Source organism: Centruroides sculpturatus, unplaced genomic scaffold (genome assembly GCF_000671375.1).
Source record: "Centruroides sculpturatus isolate CEXI.00-Female unplaced genomic scaffold, Cexi_2.0 scaffold1530, whole genome shotgun sequence".
Classification (NCBI taxonomy): Eukaryota; Metazoa; Arthropoda; class Arachnida; order Scorpiones; family Buthidae; genus Centruroides; species Centruroides sculpturatus.
In genome coordinates this window covers 126,558-149,613 of record NW_019385833.1, presented here as the reverse complement: position 1 = coordinate 149,613, position 23,056 = coordinate 126,558, and the positions used below count along the sequence as shown (strand labels likewise).

General features: G+C 30.7%; 1 protein-coding gene across 1 annotated transcript in view; it reads left to right on the top strand.

Annotated features, from left to right (window-relative positions):
• Positions 1 to 23,056, top strand: part of LOC111642405 (WD repeat-containing protein 46-like) — a gene marked incomplete at its 5' end in the record, with an annotated part of 70,679 nt that overhangs the window by 27,252 nt on the left and 20,371 nt on the right. Inside the window, 4 exons of the mRNA XM_023388753.1 lie at positions 7,646 to 7,793; positions 11,836 to 11,930; positions 18,938 to 19,033; positions 22,651 to 22,761. Of these exons, the coding sequence (XP_023244521.1) occupies positions 7,646 to 7,793; positions 11,836 to 11,930; positions 18,938 to 19,033; positions 22,651 to 22,761 (450 nt within the window). The remainder of the gene's footprint in view (positions 1 to 7,645; positions 7,794 to 11,835; positions 11,931 to 18,937; positions 19,034 to 22,650; positions 22,762 to 23,056) is intronic.

Genomic DNA, 23,056 nt, shown 5'->3' with positions numbered 1-23,056 from the left:
TTGGCATGTAGGAAGACAGAAAGAAGAGTGCATGGTGGGTGGGAATATAGGTGAGACAAATAGAGAGGGAGATAGAATAGTGGAATATGCAATAGTGCTTGACATTGTAATAGTCAATATATACTTGAAAGAAAAAGAGAAATGGCTTATAACATACAACAGTGGAGATAGAATAAGCCAGAATGACTACTTTAAGTATTACATGAAACATTTTAAAGAGATGGGGAATTGCAAGATTATAAAGCTACTTAACACAGATTGGTAGTAGTTGATTGGGTGATAATAGTTGACAAAAAGATCCAGACACACCCGGGAAAGGAAGAACAAAGGATAAAGTGGTGGAAATTGAAAGATGGTGACCTGAAAAGAGTGCTTGGAAGAATAAAGTTACTGGAAGATTTGCAGGAATGGTGGGAGTTTAATAGTTGTATTAGAAGGAAAGTTGGATAGATGGTATTAGGAAAAACATCAGGAAAAGGACCACCCTACAGAAAAGAGGCTTGATGATGGAACAAGGAAGTGGGAAATGTTAAGTAATAGGAAAGATAAAGAAATATATAAGGTGAGAAGCAAAAAGGACTGTGGCACTGGCAAAGGCAAAGGTGAGATATGATTAATGAAGAACCAGAAAAAAAAGACAGAGACAGATAGCTGATAAGAATTGTGAAAGTGAAGGATAACACATTATAGGATTTCACATCAATTAAACCAATAAAAGATGAGAAACGTAAAGTGTTACAAGACCAAGAAACAATAAAGGAAAGATGGAAGAGTTATTTTAGGGAGGTACTGAATGAGGAAAATCCAAGAGTGCTATGCAAAGATGGGGAGGCAAATGAAGGTGAGACAGCAGATATAAGCAAGAAGGAGAATGAAGAATGGAAAAGCAACAGGATATGATCAGATCCCAGCTGTGAGATATGGAGATGTGTAGGCAAATAGGATGTTGATATACAGTTGACCCCCCTATAACGTACGTTCCTATAACGACAATTCCTATAACGTAGCGAAAAAATTGTAGCAACTTTCGTATAACGTACCTCCTATAACGTCGTTTCGCGACAAGATTGATAGAGTCTGGACCAATAGTGGATGAGCAGCCGAACTACTTTCCTCCGACCCTGCGCCACGCTACGGAGCGGCTAAATTGAGTTTGCTATCGTCTGTTTAGTATTATATATAAATTATATATAAATTAGGTACTGTACATATAATTATATATTAATTATATATAAATTAGGTACTGTATATATAATTATATATTAACTTAATTTATTGTAACTTTATTATAATTATATATATGCTTTCTGCCGCCTGGCAACACGCTACGGAGATTTTAGGCTAGTAAGTTGAGTTTATTATCGTCTGTACAGTATGTAAATTAGGTACCGTAAGTCTAATACAGCACTAATTTTATACATTTCTTGTGAAAGAAACACTTCTTATTCAACGTCCATAAAAATTATTTATGTTAATGATGTCTCCAAAGGTCAAGTTATTTTTATGCGAAAAATTCGTTATTAGAAATCGCGGCCGTCGTTTAATGTGCTGTTCCGCGATGAAAACCACCTTTAAGCAACGGCGTAGTCGAACGGTACACACTCGGTAAGTAATCCTATAATTTTTTGTTTATAGCATAGTTTATACAGATTATTCCCAAAGAATTATACGTATTTTGGAAATGTTGAGTGGAATTAGTCTAGAATCGGTTAATTTTATAGAAGAAAACCTTTCAAACAGCCTTAGTCTGTAAAGTTCCCACCTATTGGGCTGCGATTGGCTCATGTATTTAATCGTTCCTACAACGTAATTTTCGGTTAGCGTGGAACGTATCTAAGCGTTATAGGGGGTCTACTGTAGTTTGCTTTTATCTTATGAAAATGCTGTGGCAGCAAGAAAGGATATCAGATAAGTGGAGGGAAAATATTATGGTGCCAAGTTATAAAGGAAAAGGAGATGTGGGAGTTACAGAGGAATTAACCTGTTCAATGTTGAAATTTTTTTGTTGCTTGTGACGCCATGTTGAATTTTCATCAATGTTAAGCCTAAAATTTTTTTTAAATAATAATCTTGTTTACTATATCGTAAAAAATTATTTTTTTATGTTTCACAAACAAAATAAATATGTTGAATAATATAGAAACAAAAAAAATTATATTTTAAAAGTTCGTTTTAATATAAAAATTGTGACACATAGCGACATCTAGTATCAAAACTTTCCAATGCAGAAACAAGATAAGTTGGGTCCACCAGTCAAGGTCATTATGTTTTGGCCCAAGATATTTCAATCCGAATAGGCCCCGGGTCTAAATTAATAATTTCAAAATAATATTAAATTTTTGTTATAAAATATTCTTTCGTTTTGGTGAGAAAAATAACGTTTTAGCGTGGGAAAGATAGATAACAGANTTTAATAATCAGTTTACTATATCGTAAAAAATTATTTTTTTATGTTTCACAAACAAAATAAATATGTTGAATAATATAGAAACAAAAAAAATTATATTTGAAAAGTTCGTTTTAATATAAAAATTGTGACACATAGCGACATCTAGTATCAAAAATGTTCCGATGTAAACACAAAAATATTCGGGATCACCCATGCAGGTCAATGAGGTCAACACAAATATTTTCAGGAACAACGTAGGACAGGTTAAATTGATGTCATATTCATTGAAGATCTGGGAGAGAATTGTGGAAGGAAGGTTAAGGCAAGAGACAGCTATAGATGAGGAACAGTTTGGTTTCATGTTGGAAAGCAGAACAATAGATGTGATTTTTGCTCTAAAGAAGTTGATGGTGAGATATAGAGAGATGCAGGCAGAACTGCATATGATATTCATAGACATAAAGAAAGCAAACAATAGGGTGCCTAGAAAGGATGTATGGAGATGTGTGAGGGTAAAGGAAATACCAGAAAAGTATGTAAGACTTGTAAAGGAAATGTTTAAGGGAGCAATGACTCATATGAAGAGTAGTATAGGTGTGACAGAGAGATTCACTACAAGAGTTGGACTGCACCAGGGCTTAGCCTTAGACTGTTTTTGTTCAATTTGATGATGGATGTATTGGTGGAAGATGTGAAGAGAAAGGTACAATGGAGTATACTGTTTGTGGATGATATGCTGTGCAAAACATCTCAAGATAAGGTAGAGAAGAAGCTGGAGGAATGGAGAAAAGTACTGGAAGGGAGAGGCATGAAGATCAGCAGAGCAAAGACAGTATATATGACATCTGGTGGAGGGGATGAGTTAAAGTTAATAACAGCTTCCAAATATAATATCTTGGATCATATATATTGTATGAAAGTGATGGAAGAATGAGTGCAGAAATCCAGTGTAGAGGTCAGAGTGGATGCCTGAACTGAGAAAGATGAATGGGTGATGTGTATTAAGAAAATAAGATGCAAAATGAAAGTAAGATTATAAAAACCTTGGTAAAATTTGCAATGTACAGTGCCAAGACAAGGGCAATTAAAAGAGTCCAGTAAAAGAAGATGGAGACAGCAGAGATGAGAAATCTGAGATGGAAGTGTGGTGTGAGAAAGGACAGAATTAGGAATGATTACATAAGAACAGTCAAAGTGTGTCCTATAAGTAAGAAGATGCAGGAAAGTAGATTAAGATGGTTTGGACACGTGGAGAGAAGTCAGGACTATGTTGGAAAGAGAATTGGTAGGTTGGAGGTGATAGGGAGAAGAAAGCATGGAAGACCAAAGCTGAAATGGAGAGACAAAATGGTAGATCTGAGCAAGAGGCAAAAGGATGCTCTAGATGGAGAGAAGTGGAAAAGATAAATTAAACATGGGAATGCTGATCTTATATAAAGATAGAAAAAAGCTAAGACAAAGAAGATTCCTGTCTATTATTTTACTAATCAGGAGTCACTGATGTGACTTCCTGCCAAGTAAAAAAGTCATTGCATTATAGGGTAGATACGTTCCACTTTATAAGAATTTCACGTTGTAGGAATCCTTAAATACATGAGCCAATCACAGCCCGGCATGTGTGCAGTTTACAGAGTACGGCTGTTTGAAAGGTTTTCTTCCATAAAATTAATCGATTCTAGACTAATTTGACTCAACATTTCCAAAACACGTATAATTTTTTGGGAATAAGCCATATAAACTATGCTATAAACAAAAAATTGTAGGATTACTTACTGAGTGTGCACCGTTCGACGATGCCGTTACTTAATCTTGTTTTCGTCGTGGAGATTGTCATCAAATGGCGCTCGCGTGCTTCCTGATAAATTATTTTTCTGTGAAAACTTTGCTGAACTTTGGAGACATCATTAATATAAATATAATTTTTATGGCCGTTAAATAATAAATGGTTTTTAGTGGGTCCGCTGCTTGTTTAAACTCAACGGTTTGTGCAATATCCACTATTGGTCTAGATTCGATCAATCCTGTCACGACACGAGTTGGCGATGACATTTTACTGAATTATATGAGTCTCTTTTAGCGTGTTTATACGAATACGGTCACAATTTTTTCACCCTGATATATGAATCTGCATTATAAGGACACGTGTTATAGGGGGGTTAACTGTATACAGGAATCAGAATTGCCAGTTTTCGGGAGTCAATTTCTCTGTCCCAAACACTTCAAAGTAATTCCAAATATCTCATTTGAAAGAAAATTGTTTTCTTAGTGGGCAAACTTTCAAGATTTTCTATAAAGCTGTTGCTGAAATATAATTAATTGAAACGTGAAAAAATCACCAAAAAAGCTGTATTTTTTTCTTCATTTTGCACTGCAGGCACTTGTAGAGAAAAAACTAAGGGGATTAGAAAACTGAGATTTTAAACTTAAGTCTTTCTTGTTGTCATTCAGGTGTTTACGAAACTGCTGGGTTGATAGGTCAAAGTTTACAGGGGTTTCCCATAGAGCTAATTCAGTTTTACAGTCTAATTTTATGCTTATAAGGATAAAATTGCATGGAAACAAATGAATTTTATTCAAAATGTTACTCAGAATAACAAAAACTGAAATTTATGCCAATTAAAACTGTTTATATCAATTTTTCTAAATGGTGTATCAAAAGTGTCAGTTGGCAATGCATTCAATTGGTAGTGTGTTAATCGGTGCCAACTGAAATGAATATTGAAAGTGTTTGGTTGATGACACATTCAGTCGGATTTTGCCAAGCGCTGATTGAATTTATGTCTTGACATAATAATACAATTATTTAAACAAAAACATTTGAGATGTAAAAAAAATTTACCAAGTAAAAATTTATGACAATTTAGATGACAGACAAAATTTTTCTTAGCAGTTTTTCTTTGGTATAGATAAGCTTGACACTTGGAAGTAGTACCCACAAGATTTTTGTTTATATTATTGTTTTATACATTTCACCTCCTAGCACAAAGTTTATCTTTACCAAAGAAAAACTCTTAAGAAGAATTTTGTCTCTCGTCTAAATTGTCAGAAATTTTTACTTGGTGAAATTTTTTTACATCTCAGATGTTTTTATTTGGATATTTCTTTTTAAATTGCCTATTTCTTCTATTTTAATATTAAATAAACTTATTACTCCTGATATTAAGGAAAGTTCTTAATACATTATTTGGGATATTAATGTTAACTTTTTTTTTAATTTACTTATTTTGCCACTTTCCATTCATTTAAGTTTGAATATCCAAATAATTTATTCAGTTATATATTCATTCTGCTGTTGATAAGCTGCTTGATCATTTATATGTTCTGAGTTATTTCTGTCATATTTTCTTCTTATTTTAATATCTAGTAAATGTAGGGTTTTACTCTTAAAACAAATTGCTGATTTTAGAATCTGTTTTTCTGTTTTATAAATGTCATAATGCTGAATGCAAGAGGTGACTGACTTTGGTAAATGCAAAATTCTTGGTATGTATTCCTCTCATAGGAAACATTTGAAATAATTAATTTATGTCTTACATCTGAGTTGTACCTTGGATTCTTGCCATTTTCAAAATAAACCCTTTTTAATAAGACCAATCTAAAAAATAAAAATATGTGCCTGATTTTATTGATTATATATATACAAGTATTCCTTGTACAACACTACTACTACAACATAACCAAAATATTTAACTTGCGTAAATCTTTAACCTCTGTGTAATACGAAATCTCACTTAGAAATCAAACGTTTTCCTAACTCCTTCCGTGGTTCTTCCTCAGGCAAAAAAACAAGCTGGATTTTCTAAAATGAATAAAAACAAAACTTTTGAAGCTATTCAAACAATGCAAAATTCAAATGTCCAGAATTTTTAACGTATCCATTCACGTGGAGTGTTTAAAAATGTTCTAAACTAACAGTTCACATGGATTGTAAAACAGTGTTCTAAAAATAACGATCGATGTGCAGTGTAAAAATTACCAATCCATTTGCAAAAAACGGATTCTTTAGAACACAAATTCAGAGTTTGTAAATAAAATGCAGAATGTTTGAGATTGTATAATCGTATATGTCCAAGTGTTCCCATGGTATCTGTAATTCTGTAAATTTAATTTTCATTGTGCAGTATAGACTGCCAGGCCATTGATGAGAGATGAAATGTTTTTCAATGGCCTGGCAGTCTATACTGCACAATGAAAATTAAATCTACAGAATTACAGATACTATGGCAACACTATGTTCTAGGAACCCTATACTTTCCTGATAGACTTCATCTTTAAATTAATTAATTAATTAAGGTAACTCTGTAGCTAAAATCACAGGGTTTAAATCTGAAGAACATGGAGGCCAAAACATCTGGCAATAACAATTCTCATAAAGGTGTCACAAAGCGGTTTTTTAATTGGATCTATAATATACAAAGAAACACAGTCATACGTGGAGACAATAATGTGTAAACACTGTCTTAATAGTAAACATGTTCTGGTAGACTTTTGACTGATTCCTTTTGATATTATCTAATTAAATGATAAATCAAATTTAAATATATGAAATCTAATCCATGTGAGAATTCTAGAATATTGAATTTGAATAAAATACAGTAGAGCGTCGTTTATCTGAATCAATTGGAGACTGGGGTTGTTCGGATAACTTATTTTTTAGATAACCTATTACGTATGAAAAAATATATTAACCTATCCCATGTTGAAATTTTTCTCCATTGCATGTCGCTTCGCGTTGAATTTTCGTCGATGTTAAGCCTAACGTAAACTTTTTAAAATAATAATCGTGGCTATTGTATCGTTAAAAATTATTTTTTTATTTTGTACAAACAAAATAAATATATTGAAAAAATATAAAAACCAAAAAAAATATACTTTAGAAGTTGATCTAGTATCAAAAACGTTCGATTCCGCACCACACACAGTCCTCAGAAAAACACCACAAAAAAGTGCCAGTGTTACCAGCTAAAACACACACCAACAAAAAAAATATTGGAGTAGCCCAAGATATAGCCAAAGATTGCAGCACCACAGCACTAGCGAAAATTTAAATTTGCCGACTGGAATTCTTTTGGATAAACGACGCTCTACTGTATTTATTTTCTAGAAAAAAAATTTTTTTTAATTAAATTTTCAACTTTTCAAGCTAATTCATGTGACTGCTTATTTCAAATATTTTTATAGTTTTAAAATAATTTAGAGGTATCTTATTTTAACTGAAAATAATTAATTTTTAAGTACTCAAAATTTATATTACAGGTATATAAAGATTGTTGTACAACTTCTGTAGAAGCACCATATTTATGTCATACTATTAATGGCACTATTACAGATATAAAGTTTTGTCCGTATGAAGATGTACTTGGAGTTGGTCACAATATAGGTTTTACAAGCATGCTTGTTCCAGGTAAATAAGAAAATATACATAAATTAGAAGCGATTGTTTTTAAATAAGAATTAAAGTTCAAACTCTATTTAATCCATTTATGTCAAAAGGATTCTAGTTTTGTCAGTTTCAAATATTGACCATTCTAAGATAATGTATTAATAAACACAATATGGGGTGGTTATAATTAAACACTACTTGAACTGAACTGCTGAGCACATGTCAGTGAAATTTTGTATTTTAACTCTTCCAAGTTCTCCTTTAGGAGAAGAAATAGCACTGTTTGGTGAATATAAGAACAATATAGTTATTACTTTAATGTATTCAAAAATTTTTTTAATATGTGAACCCTCTAAGCCAGTTACATTTTTAAAACAACACAATTTGATCTGAAGTCATATTGAGCATTTGGATGGAAAGGCAGAAACATCCCGTATCATTACAAAAACATAGTTTTGTGGGACTAATGAACAAGCTTATTACTACTGGCATATTTAATTAATTTCTCCAAAATGCATTTTAGTCTTATAGCCCTTATCAATTGGATACCATACTAAAAAGAGTCTATGGCAGTGGTTCTTAACCTGGGGTGCGAGAGAAATTTCAAAAATTTAAAAAAAAAATACGAACGAGGTGACCATGTTTTTTACAAACCATGGTACCCAGCAACACAGCACCCCCACTTCTTCATTCTCTACCGTCTCACTTCTACACTCTCTACTTCACCATCTCTCAGCACATAGCACTTGTCATCAGTCGTCAGTTCATGCAGTTAATGTAGTCACATTGTCATGTGCAGTACAGAAACTAGTTGAGACATGTTCACGTACCTTGAATACAGCACTTTTGCACATCAAAACAAAAGCCAGAAATTGCTTAAATGCATTTGATGATTTATGCATGGCTCTTTCAAAAAAAAGAGCCTCATTTTAATAGAATTATTATGAATAAACAACAACAACCTAGCCATTAAAATTTAAATATTGCTTTTTATGTTATATAGTAATATATATTGTAAATAAACATGGAATTTGTTTATGCAATAAATGTTTTTTCTTAAATAAAAAATATACACGCATTTTTTAAGGGGGTGCAAGAGCTTATTTTCATATTCAAGGGGGTGCTGACCACTAAAAAGGTTAAGAACCGCTGGTCTATGGTGACAATTGCCAACATTGCAATATACCTTAGTAGACAAACAACTTGACACCTAAATACAAATTCCAGTATATAATGAACAAAAAAAACTTTAAGACAGCCGAAAACATATGAACATTAGTTGTAAACTCGTTCTGTTGTCATCATGCCATCGTTGTGTTGTGTTTTTTTGTAAACATTTTACTTCAAGTTTTTTTTTTGTTCATTATATGCTGGAATTCACATTTAGGTGTCAAGTTGTTAGTTTAGTATACAGTTCCAGCTTGTTTGCCAGTTTTTATGTATGACACCTTAGTAGTACAATAATTACAAATTATTACTTATTATTATTATTAGGTTTATAAATTATATCTAAGTCAGTAACAATATAATACTAAAGAAGTCCAGTAAAAACCTTGGGAATAATCCTATCTTCTTTATGGTTATGGTTATTTTCTTTTCTTCTTAGAAGACTCAAGGAACATAAGCACACAATCAACAAGAATGTGAACAGCATGGTTTTAGCCAACTACATCAGGGGACAAGACATAAAGGTTTCATGGGAAGATGCAGCAATAATTCAATTAAATAGAAATCTTAACATTATCCAATACTTAAAAATTTGACAGCCAGATGGCCGAGCAGTCAAGAACGCAGCCTACTGCTTTGGGGACCCAGGATTGAATCCGCACCAGTCAAAAAATCCCCAGGAATTTTTCAGCAGGGTGGTCCGTCTAGATATGTCAGGCCCTGTCCCTCACCACCCGGCTGCCCCATTGTGGGTCTGGCTGAATTCATAATGGGCTTGCCAGAAAGAGGCCTTTTTAATGCCCACAGGGCAGAAAGAGTTTTAAAAAAAATATTTGGAAATGGTTGAAATATTTAAAGCTCAGAAAAACAAACATGTATTAATTTTAGAGGTGCAGACAGTATATCCACAGTATGGAAATATATTTTTGAATTGTGAACTTTGACACTTATAGTCTATCTGTTATTTTTAGTTATTTATTTATGTTTTGTTTATTTTAAAACTTAAATTTTAATTATCAATTTTTATTTTCTTTTAAAATTTTATATTATATGCATTTAAATTTTAGAAATTCAGAATTTGTAATTTTGTGTTCGTTCAATTTTATTTCAAAAACACTAATTTATTTATTTTATTCATAAGTTTTCCTCTGTAAGGACTAACTGAGGAAGACCTATAAACAGGTCAAAAATGATTTTGTTATATTAAAATATTGCTGGAAATTAAAAGGTGTGTTTTATTATTTAATTGTTTTGAATTCCAGTGTACCTTGAGAATATTTTTAAGCCAGGTTTTATTGATATCTGTTTTTGCAAGGCAAAAAGTTTGCAAAATTAATTTATTGCTGGATATATGTTGAGGGTTTAATTGTTGCACAAAATGGATCTCATTTCTTCATATATCTAATATCTAAATAAAAGCCAGTTTCCCATAAAAAAATCTCCTTGAATGGGCATCCCTTTGGCAGATTGTTCATATTTTGCATTAACAAATCTCTAACCTGTAGACCAGGGGTTCCCAACCTTATGCCCATGGGCACACGTGCACCCGTGGAGCTATTTACGTGTGCCTGCGGCAAAGTTTTGAAATAATGAAAAAAAATTAAAGAATTTAAATTAAAAATAAAACAAATAAAAAGTTATTCAGTTTTAAAACCTTTCTAGATGTAGTGAGAAATTTGCTAAATTGGGCCACACTGATCATATTATAATTGTGTCTCCACGACATCTATATTGTATTAGTAGTATGGTATTAGTTGTAAGTTCGTACTGTTGTCATCATGCCTTCTTTGTGTTGTTTTTTTTTTTGTAAACATTTTACTTCAAAATCAGTAATCCAAGTAAAACACAACAATCCTATCATTTTAACAAAGAATGGGAAAGTTTCTGTTCTATGTAATAATATTCTGGTTGACAAGAACAAATGAAAATATAAACTAAATTATTATTTAACAATACTTCTATTTTACTAACAATTGGTTTTTTGATTTTTTAAAAAAAATTTGATTTTGTTGTTTAATGTGGGGACTACAATAATATTATGTGCTGTAAATATTTTTTGTATGCTTTCAAAAATTATCAGGGTATAATCTACTTTTCTTATAAATTACTTGTGTTTTAGGCATCGGTTGTTTCATAGTGTGATTATATAGCCATTTGTCAATAATTTTGTTGGGATAGTTGTTTAATTGAAATATGCAGTATATATGTTCATTTTCTACATTTTGGTGTGCTATATCAATTGTACATAATTTAATTTTGTTTATATACATATTGAATACATTCTTTTTTATATACGTAGGTGTGTTAGAATAGTAATTGATAACCTTGCCAATGTCATGTGGTTTAATGTATTTTTTGAGAGTGATAAAATTATTATATCTTTGAACTGTGATATCTAAAAAGTTCAACATAACATTATTTTCATTTTGTATTTCAAAGCATATATTATTTTGGATATTATTGGTGTATTGAAGTATAATTTGTGGGTCAGTTAATTTAATGTTATAAACAACAAAGCAGTCATCAATGTAGCGATTGTAAAAAATTACACTGCAAAGGTTTTTAATAATGTTCTCAATTTTTATCATGCAAAGTTCAGCAACTTCTGAATCAATACAAGAACTCATAAAGATGCCTTCTAATTGTCTAAAAAATTGTCTTCTATTTATAATGTAATTGAAAAATCATATTAAATTCCTTTGAAAATTCTTTAAAATTTAAAATATGAACTTGTTTATCTAACAATTCTTATATTAATAAAATGAGAGAATTGCTTTATAATTAACTTTGTATATAATTTTATTTTTAATTTTAAAGTATTAAACTAGCTGTATAAGCTCTGTAATATCAGTTACATTTAATAAAATTACTTATTATTTTATATTCACTAATTTAGGTTCTGGAGAGCCAAATTTTGATGCTTTTGAAACAAACCCATTTATGACAAAAAAGCAAAGAAGGGAAACTGAAGTTAAATCATTATTAGAAAAGGTAATCATTTATCTAAAATTTTTAAGTGACCACTTGACTCCTTTCTTTCATTTTATCTTCAATATGAAAATATATATCTATATATATGTATGTATGTATATTATTATTATTATGTGCATATATTTTCATATTGAAGATAAAATATATATATATATATATATATATATATATCTAGTTAGAAAAGATAGAGGTTTAACTGGAGGTATCCAACAGATTAAAATAAAATCATAAAAATATAGTAAATTTAATTTAGCTTTTGTTTTACTAGTAGTAATAACATAATTGATTCTAAATTCAATTAGAACAAAATAGTAGATATAGATAACATATGTATACATTAAACAAGCTAAAACACATACAGGAAACTATAAGTTAAAATTCAATTTTGTAAAGTATTCTAATGTAAATTGGAAAGATTTTTTTTCTGGTAAGCTGGAACATATAAATAATAAATTGTGTGTAATTAGTTGCAACCAGATTTCAGCACTTGATTACCTCACTAAAGTATTTAAGCATAGTCCAATGTTTGTACCAAGAGAGAAGTCCACCCCTCCAGATTCTGTCATCCTAAACATTGAAAAACTTCTTGAACTGGAAAAAAGCACATACAATACTATGCAATTACACTTCCTAAGATGGCAGATGATATTTAAAATGCTGAAGAATAAATATGTTAAAAATGACCAGTGTATTTGGACTGATATCTCTAAAACCAAGAAATGGCTATTGTAGAATAATAATATCTTAACCAAAGCTAATAAAAGTAGATCTGTGGTTTTCTTAAAAAATCTGCATACATTGAACAAATGTAAGAGTATATAAAGGGCACAGAATGTTTACAGGTGGAGCAACCTATGTTGACAAGCTGTGGAGTAAAGTAAATAGGCTAATGTGCTCTAATTTGACTAAAAAGTTGAACTTCTCCCATGCCATTATAACATTTCCAGATACATTAAGGCTTTTGGTTATGCAAAAACTCAACACATGCCAGAAAATAACACCCATACTGGACAAGGCTAGATCTCCTGTTATCCTTATTGAAAAAGATATATCAAATTTTGCAGGACTACTACAAAGAGTACCAATATGTCATCTCCAACTCATTAGAGCTAATACCAAGAATAAAGAACATGCCAATCTTTGGTACTGATCACTTTAAAGTATGCAACTTCTCTATGTACCCCTCTATAAAACTTGAACCCTGCTTTTGTGCACTGAGAGATGCCCTTTTTTCCTGCATACAAGATATAAATAGGCACCATTAACAGCTCCTAAATCTAACAAGTGATTTAGATATTAAAAATTAACTCTCACTTTCTTGTGCGAATTCATCATAACTTGCCAATAACAGATTATGTGTGCAGTATAATTGATTATACTGGATAATCCATTAAATGAATGAGATTATCTACCCACTTGCAATTGGGACAGTATTAAATATATACTTTTGGTTAAGCTTATCCTTACTACATGTTACTTTGTTTTATTTATTTATTTTAACCACTTCTGTAAAAAAATTTATTTACTTGTGATGTTAAATTTTTTATATCAGTTAAGGTATATAAAAAATATACTTTGAAAATATAGTAGCCCCTCATTATAACGTCTAGTCAGATATATTACACTTGTTTTTAGTCCCCCAAATTTTAAAAGCTCTTGAGTCAATAATAATTAAATTATCAAATGCCAATGAAGTTTCTTTTGCAACAAAATAGGGTATTTTATTCCTACCATTGTCCTTGAAACTACCACTGCAGGTAAACAATAAATTTGTCAAGATCTAAATAAACAAAACAGATAGACAGATTATTAATTCTTTCGTCCAATGGTTCTTTTTCTTTAATTAATATTTCGAGACAAAGTTTGCCTAAACGGGACCATAATTTATTAGCTTTGTGTTCCAGACAATACAATCCTGGCAACGACCTTCCTTTTCAGGCTACTAGCTGCTAAAACGCTAAAATGTCCTTTTAAAAAACACAAAAATTTCCAATTAAAAAATATAAAATTTTTCTAAAATAGGAACTGGTGTATACGAACGTCTTCTTGAAACCATCTAACCTTTTTGGGGTGTTTTGGCTTTTTATCTACAATGAAGAAGTGCTGGAAAATGTAGATTTAGAAAAGCATCCCCTGGTGATGATATTTTGTAATTATGATTCTTAATTTGTCTGGAACACAAAGCTAATAAATGGTGATCCTGTTTGGGCGAACTTTGTCTCAAAATATTAATTAATAGGTGGACAGATTAATTATCATTTATGTTTTCTTTTGATATTAAAAGTTGTTTATTGGTTTTAATTAAGTACTGTCTTCTCATTAACAAGTTTCTGTGAAATTTCAAACTCATTGTATAATGTGTAAGGAAAATATTTCTTTATTTTTGAACAAAAAGTTCTGAAATTTTTACTTTGTAATTTTATAAGTTTTGACGTTCTATTATATGTTAAATATTTAGTTTTTAAATTTTGGATTAATAATTTTTATTGAAAAATATAAATTACGTGAATTTTTAGGCAAATTACATGATTTATTATGAAACACAGTACTGTATAATAAAATCACAACTGATATTTTGTGTATAAACTGTCTATACAGTATATATACAGAAATGAAAACAGTAAGGACATAGAGGTAAAAAGAATTGATATATTGTTTTTATATCAACAGTATTTGTCTTTAAATGTTAAAGAAACAATAATGGTAAATGGGCATTCATGATATCAATGTTTATGTAAACATCAATTAATATGATATAACCACGAATAAAATTCAGTATTGAGAAACTAAGCTATTTTATATCAAAGACACTTACTTTTCAAAATAGAAGAAGTTTTATTCCAAGCAAGCATCGCAAGCCCTCTAGGTTAATTAATTTATGCTGCTTGCTTGGAATAAAACTTCTTGTATTTTATTTTAAAATGATAGGCAAGCAATTCTGTTAAGAGCACTGGCACTGAACGTTTCGCTTCATGCAGTCTATTTTGCAACTTTTTTAAAACGATGTCAATCCCGAAAATCTCTGGATCAGGAAAACTTAATCCCAAAAATTTTGGGACTGAAAAGTGGTTGGGATCCCAGGATCAAATCCTCTAGTTTGGAACCATCTGTATAAATATTAATCAACACCTCAGTGTATAGATTGTGGAAGTATCCAGGCAGCTCATTGGGGTATGTAGAGTTGTGGAAACTGATGGGTTTCTCAAGGATATCAGGATGAATAATGTTTGTGCTGGTTTGATATTAGGATGAGTGATGTTTGTATCCCATTTGATTCTCCAAACATTCCTGAACAGTTTATCAATGGGTGGCTTCTACAGATCACCTGGAGGCGGAGTTGGGTGTAGTCCAATAAGCCTTAGCAATATGAAAAAGGGCAGTCCTCTGAGCTGAGATAAGTTTTCTGTGTGGATGTGATTCCTGCCCAAAGGTGGTGATGAGGAATTTATCAAAAGTGATATTCCATAGTAGGGGCCCATAGACAATCCTGTGGGCAGCCACGAACAATCCATCTTTGTAATGTAAGAGATGGCAAAATTGAAGGGCATCTTTTCTATCACAAAACAAAATACAGTAATAAAAGAAGTTTGGGTTCATTTAACCCATGGGAAAAAAGGAAAAGCAATGGACATAGATTGTCTTGCATGACACTGCTTGTGCCATGAATCAAAGACTTTGTAGTCCTATGAAGCTTAATAGTGTGTATGATTGTTGCAAATAGCAACACATATTGCACAGTGGTTTGGCATGCTGTTTATAATATTTTCCAGCAGTTCCTGGGGTAACAAATCCACTGTTGCACAAGTACTTTTCAGAGCTCTGAATGGTCCATCATGATGGAAGATGTGTTACAACCCTGCAACCAAGGACTTCCCATATATGTTCTATGGGGTTCTAAATCCAATGAATAGGGTTGCCAGTCCAGATACCTTTTATTTTCAGATTCCAGGTATTCCTGAACCAAACCAGACTGGGGGCAAGTACAGTAGAGCATCGATTATCCAAAACAATTCAGGACTGGGATTATTCAGATAACTGATCATGTACGAAAAAATATATTAACCTATTCCATGTTGAAATTTTTCTCCATTGCGTGTTGCTTTGCAATGAATTTTTGTCGATGTTAAGCCTAACAAAATTTTTTTTTAAAATAATAATCGTGGCTATTGTATCGTTAAAAATTATTTCTTTATTTTTCACAAACAAAATAATATTTAAAAATATAAAAACAAAAACAATTATATTTTGGAAGTTAATCTAGTATCAAAAACGTTCTGATTCAGCACGACACACATCCTTATACACAGTCCTCAGAAAAACACCACACAAAACAGGCTAAACTCACCACTCACAATGGGAAAAAACCTTGTTCAAATACTGGCATGTCTTTAAGTACCCTCTCGTCGTTGTATTAGTGCTGCCAGCTAAAACACAGACACCAACAAAAATAATATTCGAGTAGCCCAAGACATAGCCTAATATTGCAGTGCCACAGCACTAGCGGAAATTTGAATTTGCCGACTGGAACGCTTTTGGTATTCAGATAATCAATGCTCTACTGTATTATTGTCCCTTTCATTTTAATGTATGATAATACTTACCTGGTACCACATGCACCTCTAAAAAACAGCACATATTGCTGTGGGATAACATCCCTATAAATCTAGCCTGTTACCATACTGCATTCAAACACATGCAGCACCATACAAGTACCTGACATGATACCACTCCAAATGAAGATTTCTCTGCCTCTAGAATGATGACATTCAATGATATGGATAGGAACCCAAATTTATTTTGTCACTGGCACTGGGCTTGCCATACATACACTTGTTGACTATCTGTGTCTAGTCTGTGGCAGGACTTGTCAGTATAGATTACAATGGCCCATCGTTATGGAATCCATGCAAGGTTCTTAGTACATCATGTTCTACAGATTCTTTTAATTACATGGCACAGATCAGCCTGTGTCATATAATTAAAAGAATACATACAGCAGGTCACCCTGCATACATGCTGATGTCATGTAGTCATCTATAAATTGTTTGCTTGAAATGTGGTGATATTGTAAATTGTATGCTTGATGCTGCCAAGAGGTCTATAAGCAGTTTTCAGCAGTTGGTAACATTTACACATGCAATTTGGTAATTACCATTTATAGTGCTAATTACCTAAACTGGTGAAAAATGCTTTTATACTAATTCCATTATCAGTAAATATACATACATCTACATCATTCCCTTCAGAAGATGTCATACACCATTTCTACTTGCATTTTGTTTCTTTACTGCAGCCACAAATATGTGTACGGTAGAGCGTCGTTTATCCGAATCAATTGGGGACTGGGGTTGTTCGGATAACTTATTTTTCGGATAACCAATTATGTACGAAAAAATATATTAATTTCTCCCGTGTTGAAATTTTTCTCCGTTGCGTGTCGTTTTGCGTTGAATTTTCATCGATATTAAGCCTAACGAAGACTATTGTATCGTTAAAAATTATTTTTTATTTTGTACAAACAAAATAAATATATTGAAAAATATAAAAACAATAAAAAATTATACTTGAGAAGTTAATTTAGTATCAAAAATGTAAAATATTTGAGTAGCCGAAGGCATAGCCAAAGATTACAGCGCCACAGCACTGGCAAAAATTTAAATTTGTCAACTAGAATTCCTTCAGATAACCGATCTTCGGATAAATGATGCTCTACTGTACTGTTATAATTTTACTATGTTAATGTATTACATCTTGCTATTTTTTCTTTACAAGCAATATTTTTATTTTATATATATCCTGTCCACCAACCATATGATAACATATGGTTGGTGCTGTCTTGCCATTAAATACTAAGAAGCCAAAGCAAACCAACTATGTGTACTAGTCATAAAATACACTTCATGCCAACATTCAAATAAAATAATTTACACTTCAGTGTTGCAATGTTAAAAAATTGCAACTTTTTAGATTTTACATGTATTCATTATCACTTTCAATAGCTTATAGCTACCATCCTCAGGCGAAAAAATTGAACACAATTATTTTTGAATGGACTTTTTAAATTAACTAAGACATGTGAATCAAATTTAGAATAAATTGATGGCACAGCTTGGCCTATATGGCCCTTGTACCATAAAACACCAACCAACCAACCAACCAACCAACCAGAATAAATTGAAATTAAAATTGGAATATTTTCAAAAATTATAGAAATGTGCTGCAATTGATGTAATATTCCAAAAAATAATTAAAAAGCAAATCTACAATTGCGGGATTTCTATATTTGGTTTTTAAGTATTTTGGAGGATATAACATCAATTGTTGTGCATTTCTATAATTTATGAAAATATTTCATTTTTAATTTCAATTTATTCTGAATTCCATCCATGTGCTTTAGTTAATTTAAAAAGTCTGTTAAAAACCAATCATTCGAAAATAATTGTATTTGATTTTTTTGCCTGAGGATGGTAGCTATAAGCTATTGAAAGTGCTAGTGAATACATCTAAATCTAAAAAGTTGCAATTTGTAACGCTGCAACACTGAAGTGTTAATTATTTTATTTTATGTGTACTCGTGAATTCCTTAAATTATGGACATGACTGTAATTTATACAAATAAATTATACTTTTTAATTAGAATTTAATTATATAAATTATACTCTGTATTGAATCTCAGGATGATTTTTCAAAAAGATGGAAGTACTGTACTTGTTCATAATATAGATCTAATGCTGGAAAATTTTAAGATATTTATTATTATTCACTTTTAGAAAATTGATGCTAGTAGTCTTTTAGAGATAATTGAGAAGCCCACAAATACAGTTTGATGCCATCAAATTGTAATTTTAGTATGTTCCTACACATCAATTTTTCTTTTTGAATTATCTTTGTAATCTTATTTTATTTAAACTTTAGAATCTATATTTACTACAGTTTATTTTTGAACTTTTATTTATGTAAACTTCAGTTTTTCATAGTACAATAAATTTATTATTATTATATTATAGATTCAACCAGAATTCATAACCTTAAATCCAGAAGAGGTGTCAAGAGTGGATGTAAAAACTCTTCAAAACAAACTTGCCGAAAAAGAGAAAATTCCGGTAAGATTTTTAATTGTTATCAAATTATATTGAAATAAACTGATAAATGTAGTTTTTAATTTTGACATTTGAAATTAATTATGTAATTTTTACTGTCATATTGATTGCTTTATTCTGAAGTTTTTAAATTTATACCAGCTGTACTCAGCAGAGAGAGATTTTAATCTTATTACATTACCTGATGTTTGCTGAGAGTAAATTCTTTATTTAACAAATGATGTGTGATATTAAAAGAAAAAAATACTTATTTTATTTACATCTGCTAAGTAATGCTATATACCAGCATTTTTCAAACTTTTCATATTTTACCCATTGTAAGAACTGCATTTATTTACTATTGACCCATGATATATGTATATTTGTTATGGATGATACATATTTAATTGAATTATATATATACTGTATACTTTTTTAAGGAAGAATATAGAGTTATTACTGTTCAAAAAGAGGAAAGATACATATTTCATGAAATTTAGCAAAAAGACACAGTAAATAAAGTTTTAAAATAAACTTTCATTTTTAATTGAGTTAATGTGGAAAATCCTAATTCACGTAAATAAGTAGTTGTGAAAGGTAAAACATCCCGTGAAAAAAGTTTTTGGACAGCTGCAGCCATGTGAAATTTATTGATTGCAGAATTTGTGTATTTGTTAGCAAATAATTTTAGAGTAATGAAAATTCTGGCATTTCTAATGATAAGAGCTTTTATTACACAGTGAGTGTTTTGAGTATTGGTGAATGTTTCTTATTATATTACATCCAGTTCTCAGTTGTTATAAGTTTAAAACTGAAGTTAATAATTTAGTTATTAATAAATTATAAATTTACAAATGCCTGCTTTATTACAAATATATATATCTTCTCTATTTAATCTTCTCTATATATAAAATACAGTAGAGTCCCGCTAGTCCGAACTAATTGAGACCGAGCCTTGTTCGGATTAGCCGAATAATTGAAATAATTCAGAAGCAAGTGGTAAAACAGGTCCGGTTTCTATAGATCGAACACCATCAATAATTTTTGTTTATTTTTGTGTGTAAGAACTGTATAGGTCTGCTGTTTTAATAGGCCATGTCAAACACTGATTTATTAATTTTGTACAGTATTAATACAGTACTACAATAAAATACAATTTTTTTTGTTGTGAAACTGGTACAAAAAGATTTAGAATTACACAAAAATCTTTTTGTACCAGTAATACCATTTAAATCCAACTAGAAAATACAAAAAAACATATATTTTGTGAGTTAAAAAATTTCCTCTCCATGGACTGAAACATGTTAGGATTAGGTAGACACTTGGATTAGTTGTGTTTGGACTAGCTGGACTCTACTGTACTTAAAATCACATGTTTTTCTATCACCAAAATGAAATAGAAACAGTGGCACCAGGAATCAATGAGTTGTGGTAAAAGTTTTGAACAGATGGGAAAAGTGAACCATGTAACCATAAAATTGGAACATTTTTCTGTAGGATGTTCAAAAGTCATAGTACTTAAGTTAACTGATTTGAAGAAAAGAATTATTTTTCTAAAATTTGCAGGTTGTTCCGTGTTACAGTTTTGATGAAGGAAATCTGAAAGGAAAGTTTGTTTATTCATGAGATTTGAATAAAAACTGTTTTTTTCCAGTTTATTTTAGCGTGGAAGTACATTTTGGAATACTTTATATTCAAAATTTATTATAGTTTACATTATCGAATTTTCACTTAAAGTGAGAATCAAATTTTATTAATGCCTTTGCATAAAAATAAAGGAAAGAAGTAAAATCATAGTTTGGATGATGACAAAATTCCTTTAACATCAAAATTACCAGCAAAAACATCCACAGAACAACAGGAGTTGGGATGCCTGTAGCCAATAGTAAAGATTTTCAGTACTGTATATATGTTACTGTGAAAGATTGAAATTAGAGAATGTCGACACATACAAAATACGTTTGTGAAAGACCGAATATTTGGTTATATTATTATACATTCAAACAATTACCAGTGTATGTCGACAAGTGCAGATAAGCTTTGGTGGAGGTCGAAACGACACCCGAGAAGCCGATGTCGACAGAGAGGCGACAGTTTGTCGCCAAATCGTTTGTGGATAGCCAGAGGTAGGACAAGGTTGTACCTCTTTTCCCGGCAACGGTTTGGTGGCAACCACTTTGTCGCTGGATGGCATTTTTGTTCTTTTGATCCCGTGAGGTGGGGATCGGTTTGTCAGGTCGAGTGGCAGAGGATGACAGGTCGTCGGTAAGGCATCGGTGATATCTGAATAAAAAACACCATTCAGTTCTTAGATCAGTTCTTAATCATGTAATAATGTAATCAGTTTGTAATTTGTAAAGAAAAGTTACTTTCCATAGATGAGATTTCTTCTCAATAAATATTGCTGAGAGAAGCAGCTGCAGCTATTTCGAAAAGTGCAGGGTACACACTGTCATTGCAAAAAGAAGTGTTCCACAAATAAATGCAGCTGTAAGTCAAGGGACTCTTGTGCAATTCAAAGTGTCATAACAGTTTAAGTTGCAATAAATAAGATTGTATAACGTTAATCACATAATTTATGTGTAAGTTTATTATTTTATTATTTTCTTTGATGATTTAGAATGTACTGTTCGCTTTAGGTTCAACAGTTTATTTACATGCACTGTTACTTAAGCTTTCTCCTATTTTGACATATTAAAAAGTTGCATTTTTGTCTTAACGTAATAAAAATATTTTTATTCAACATTCACCATCGTTGCATGCCAAATGTCGACATTTGCCGGTGTAAGTGAGAAATAATGATATTTAACAAATATTTTGTACATATACAAAACAACTGTGTGAATGCTGACATTCACAAGATATTGGTCATTCACAGTAACATATACATATTTTTACACTTTTTTTATAATATAACAAATACAAGATAATGAAAAAAGAATATAAAACTTTTTATAAAATACTCTCCAAAATTTAAGTTAAATTGAATAAATTATTGATATAACTTTATAATAGAGTGAAATGAAATAAATAACAAGATAAATAAGTACTGTACTGTACATGTCAGTAATTGCTTTCAAGCTTAATACTCATTAATTGAATAACATTTAAAAAGTTTTGATGTTCTTTGTAACATATGAAATGTGTTGTCTGGCCAGATGATTAGCATTAAAGTTGAAAGTGCATACCAGGGTGGTTGTTTAATCTTATTATTTGTGTAATTTTACTCCATTAAAGCAATTATAGTTTATTATCAAATGTTGTTAATGTCATATGACCATAAAATCGATGAAATATATTTTTGTAGAAAAAACAAATTACTCTGCTAGTCAACTTTAAAATAAGTTGAAATTATGATGTAAGTAATTCTAATGAAGTAAGTCTTCATAATAGACAATAGTAAAAGTAAGGTTAATGTAGAAAAGATTGCACTAATAATTACAGAATTATGCTTTTAAGGGCAAATCTAATTAATTGGAAGAAAAAGTTTTTTATTTGAATGAAAATACAATTATAAAAATTTTTCTCATTATCACAAAGCAAATTATTTGTATTTATATTAATGTTTTTAATTAAATTGATAAACTTATAATTTTAATAAATAAAATACTTTGTAGTAAATACAAAAATTATTATTTTAGTATGTGAAGCCTCAAAAAATAGATATCGAGCCACGAAAGAAGACAAAGGGTAAATCGTCTTCGGCGAAATTAATTAAAAGGAAAAACAAAATTCTCGATCAAGAAAAAAGGGTATTGTATATATTTATAAGACTACATTTAATAATTTTAAAACTGATAAAGATCTAGTTAAATTTACTTGGGCATTTTTAAAATTTATTTGGTTACAAATGTAGCATTTATTAATTATTTATTTATTTTCAAAATAACACTTGAATCATTTAAATTAACAAAACAAAAACTGTTTTGTGTATATTTCGCATAAATACAGTAGCCCCTCGTCATATCGCGGATTTGGACATTGAATTTCTTTCTGCAACAAAATAGGATATTTTATTCCTACCATTTTTTTAAAACTACCACTGCA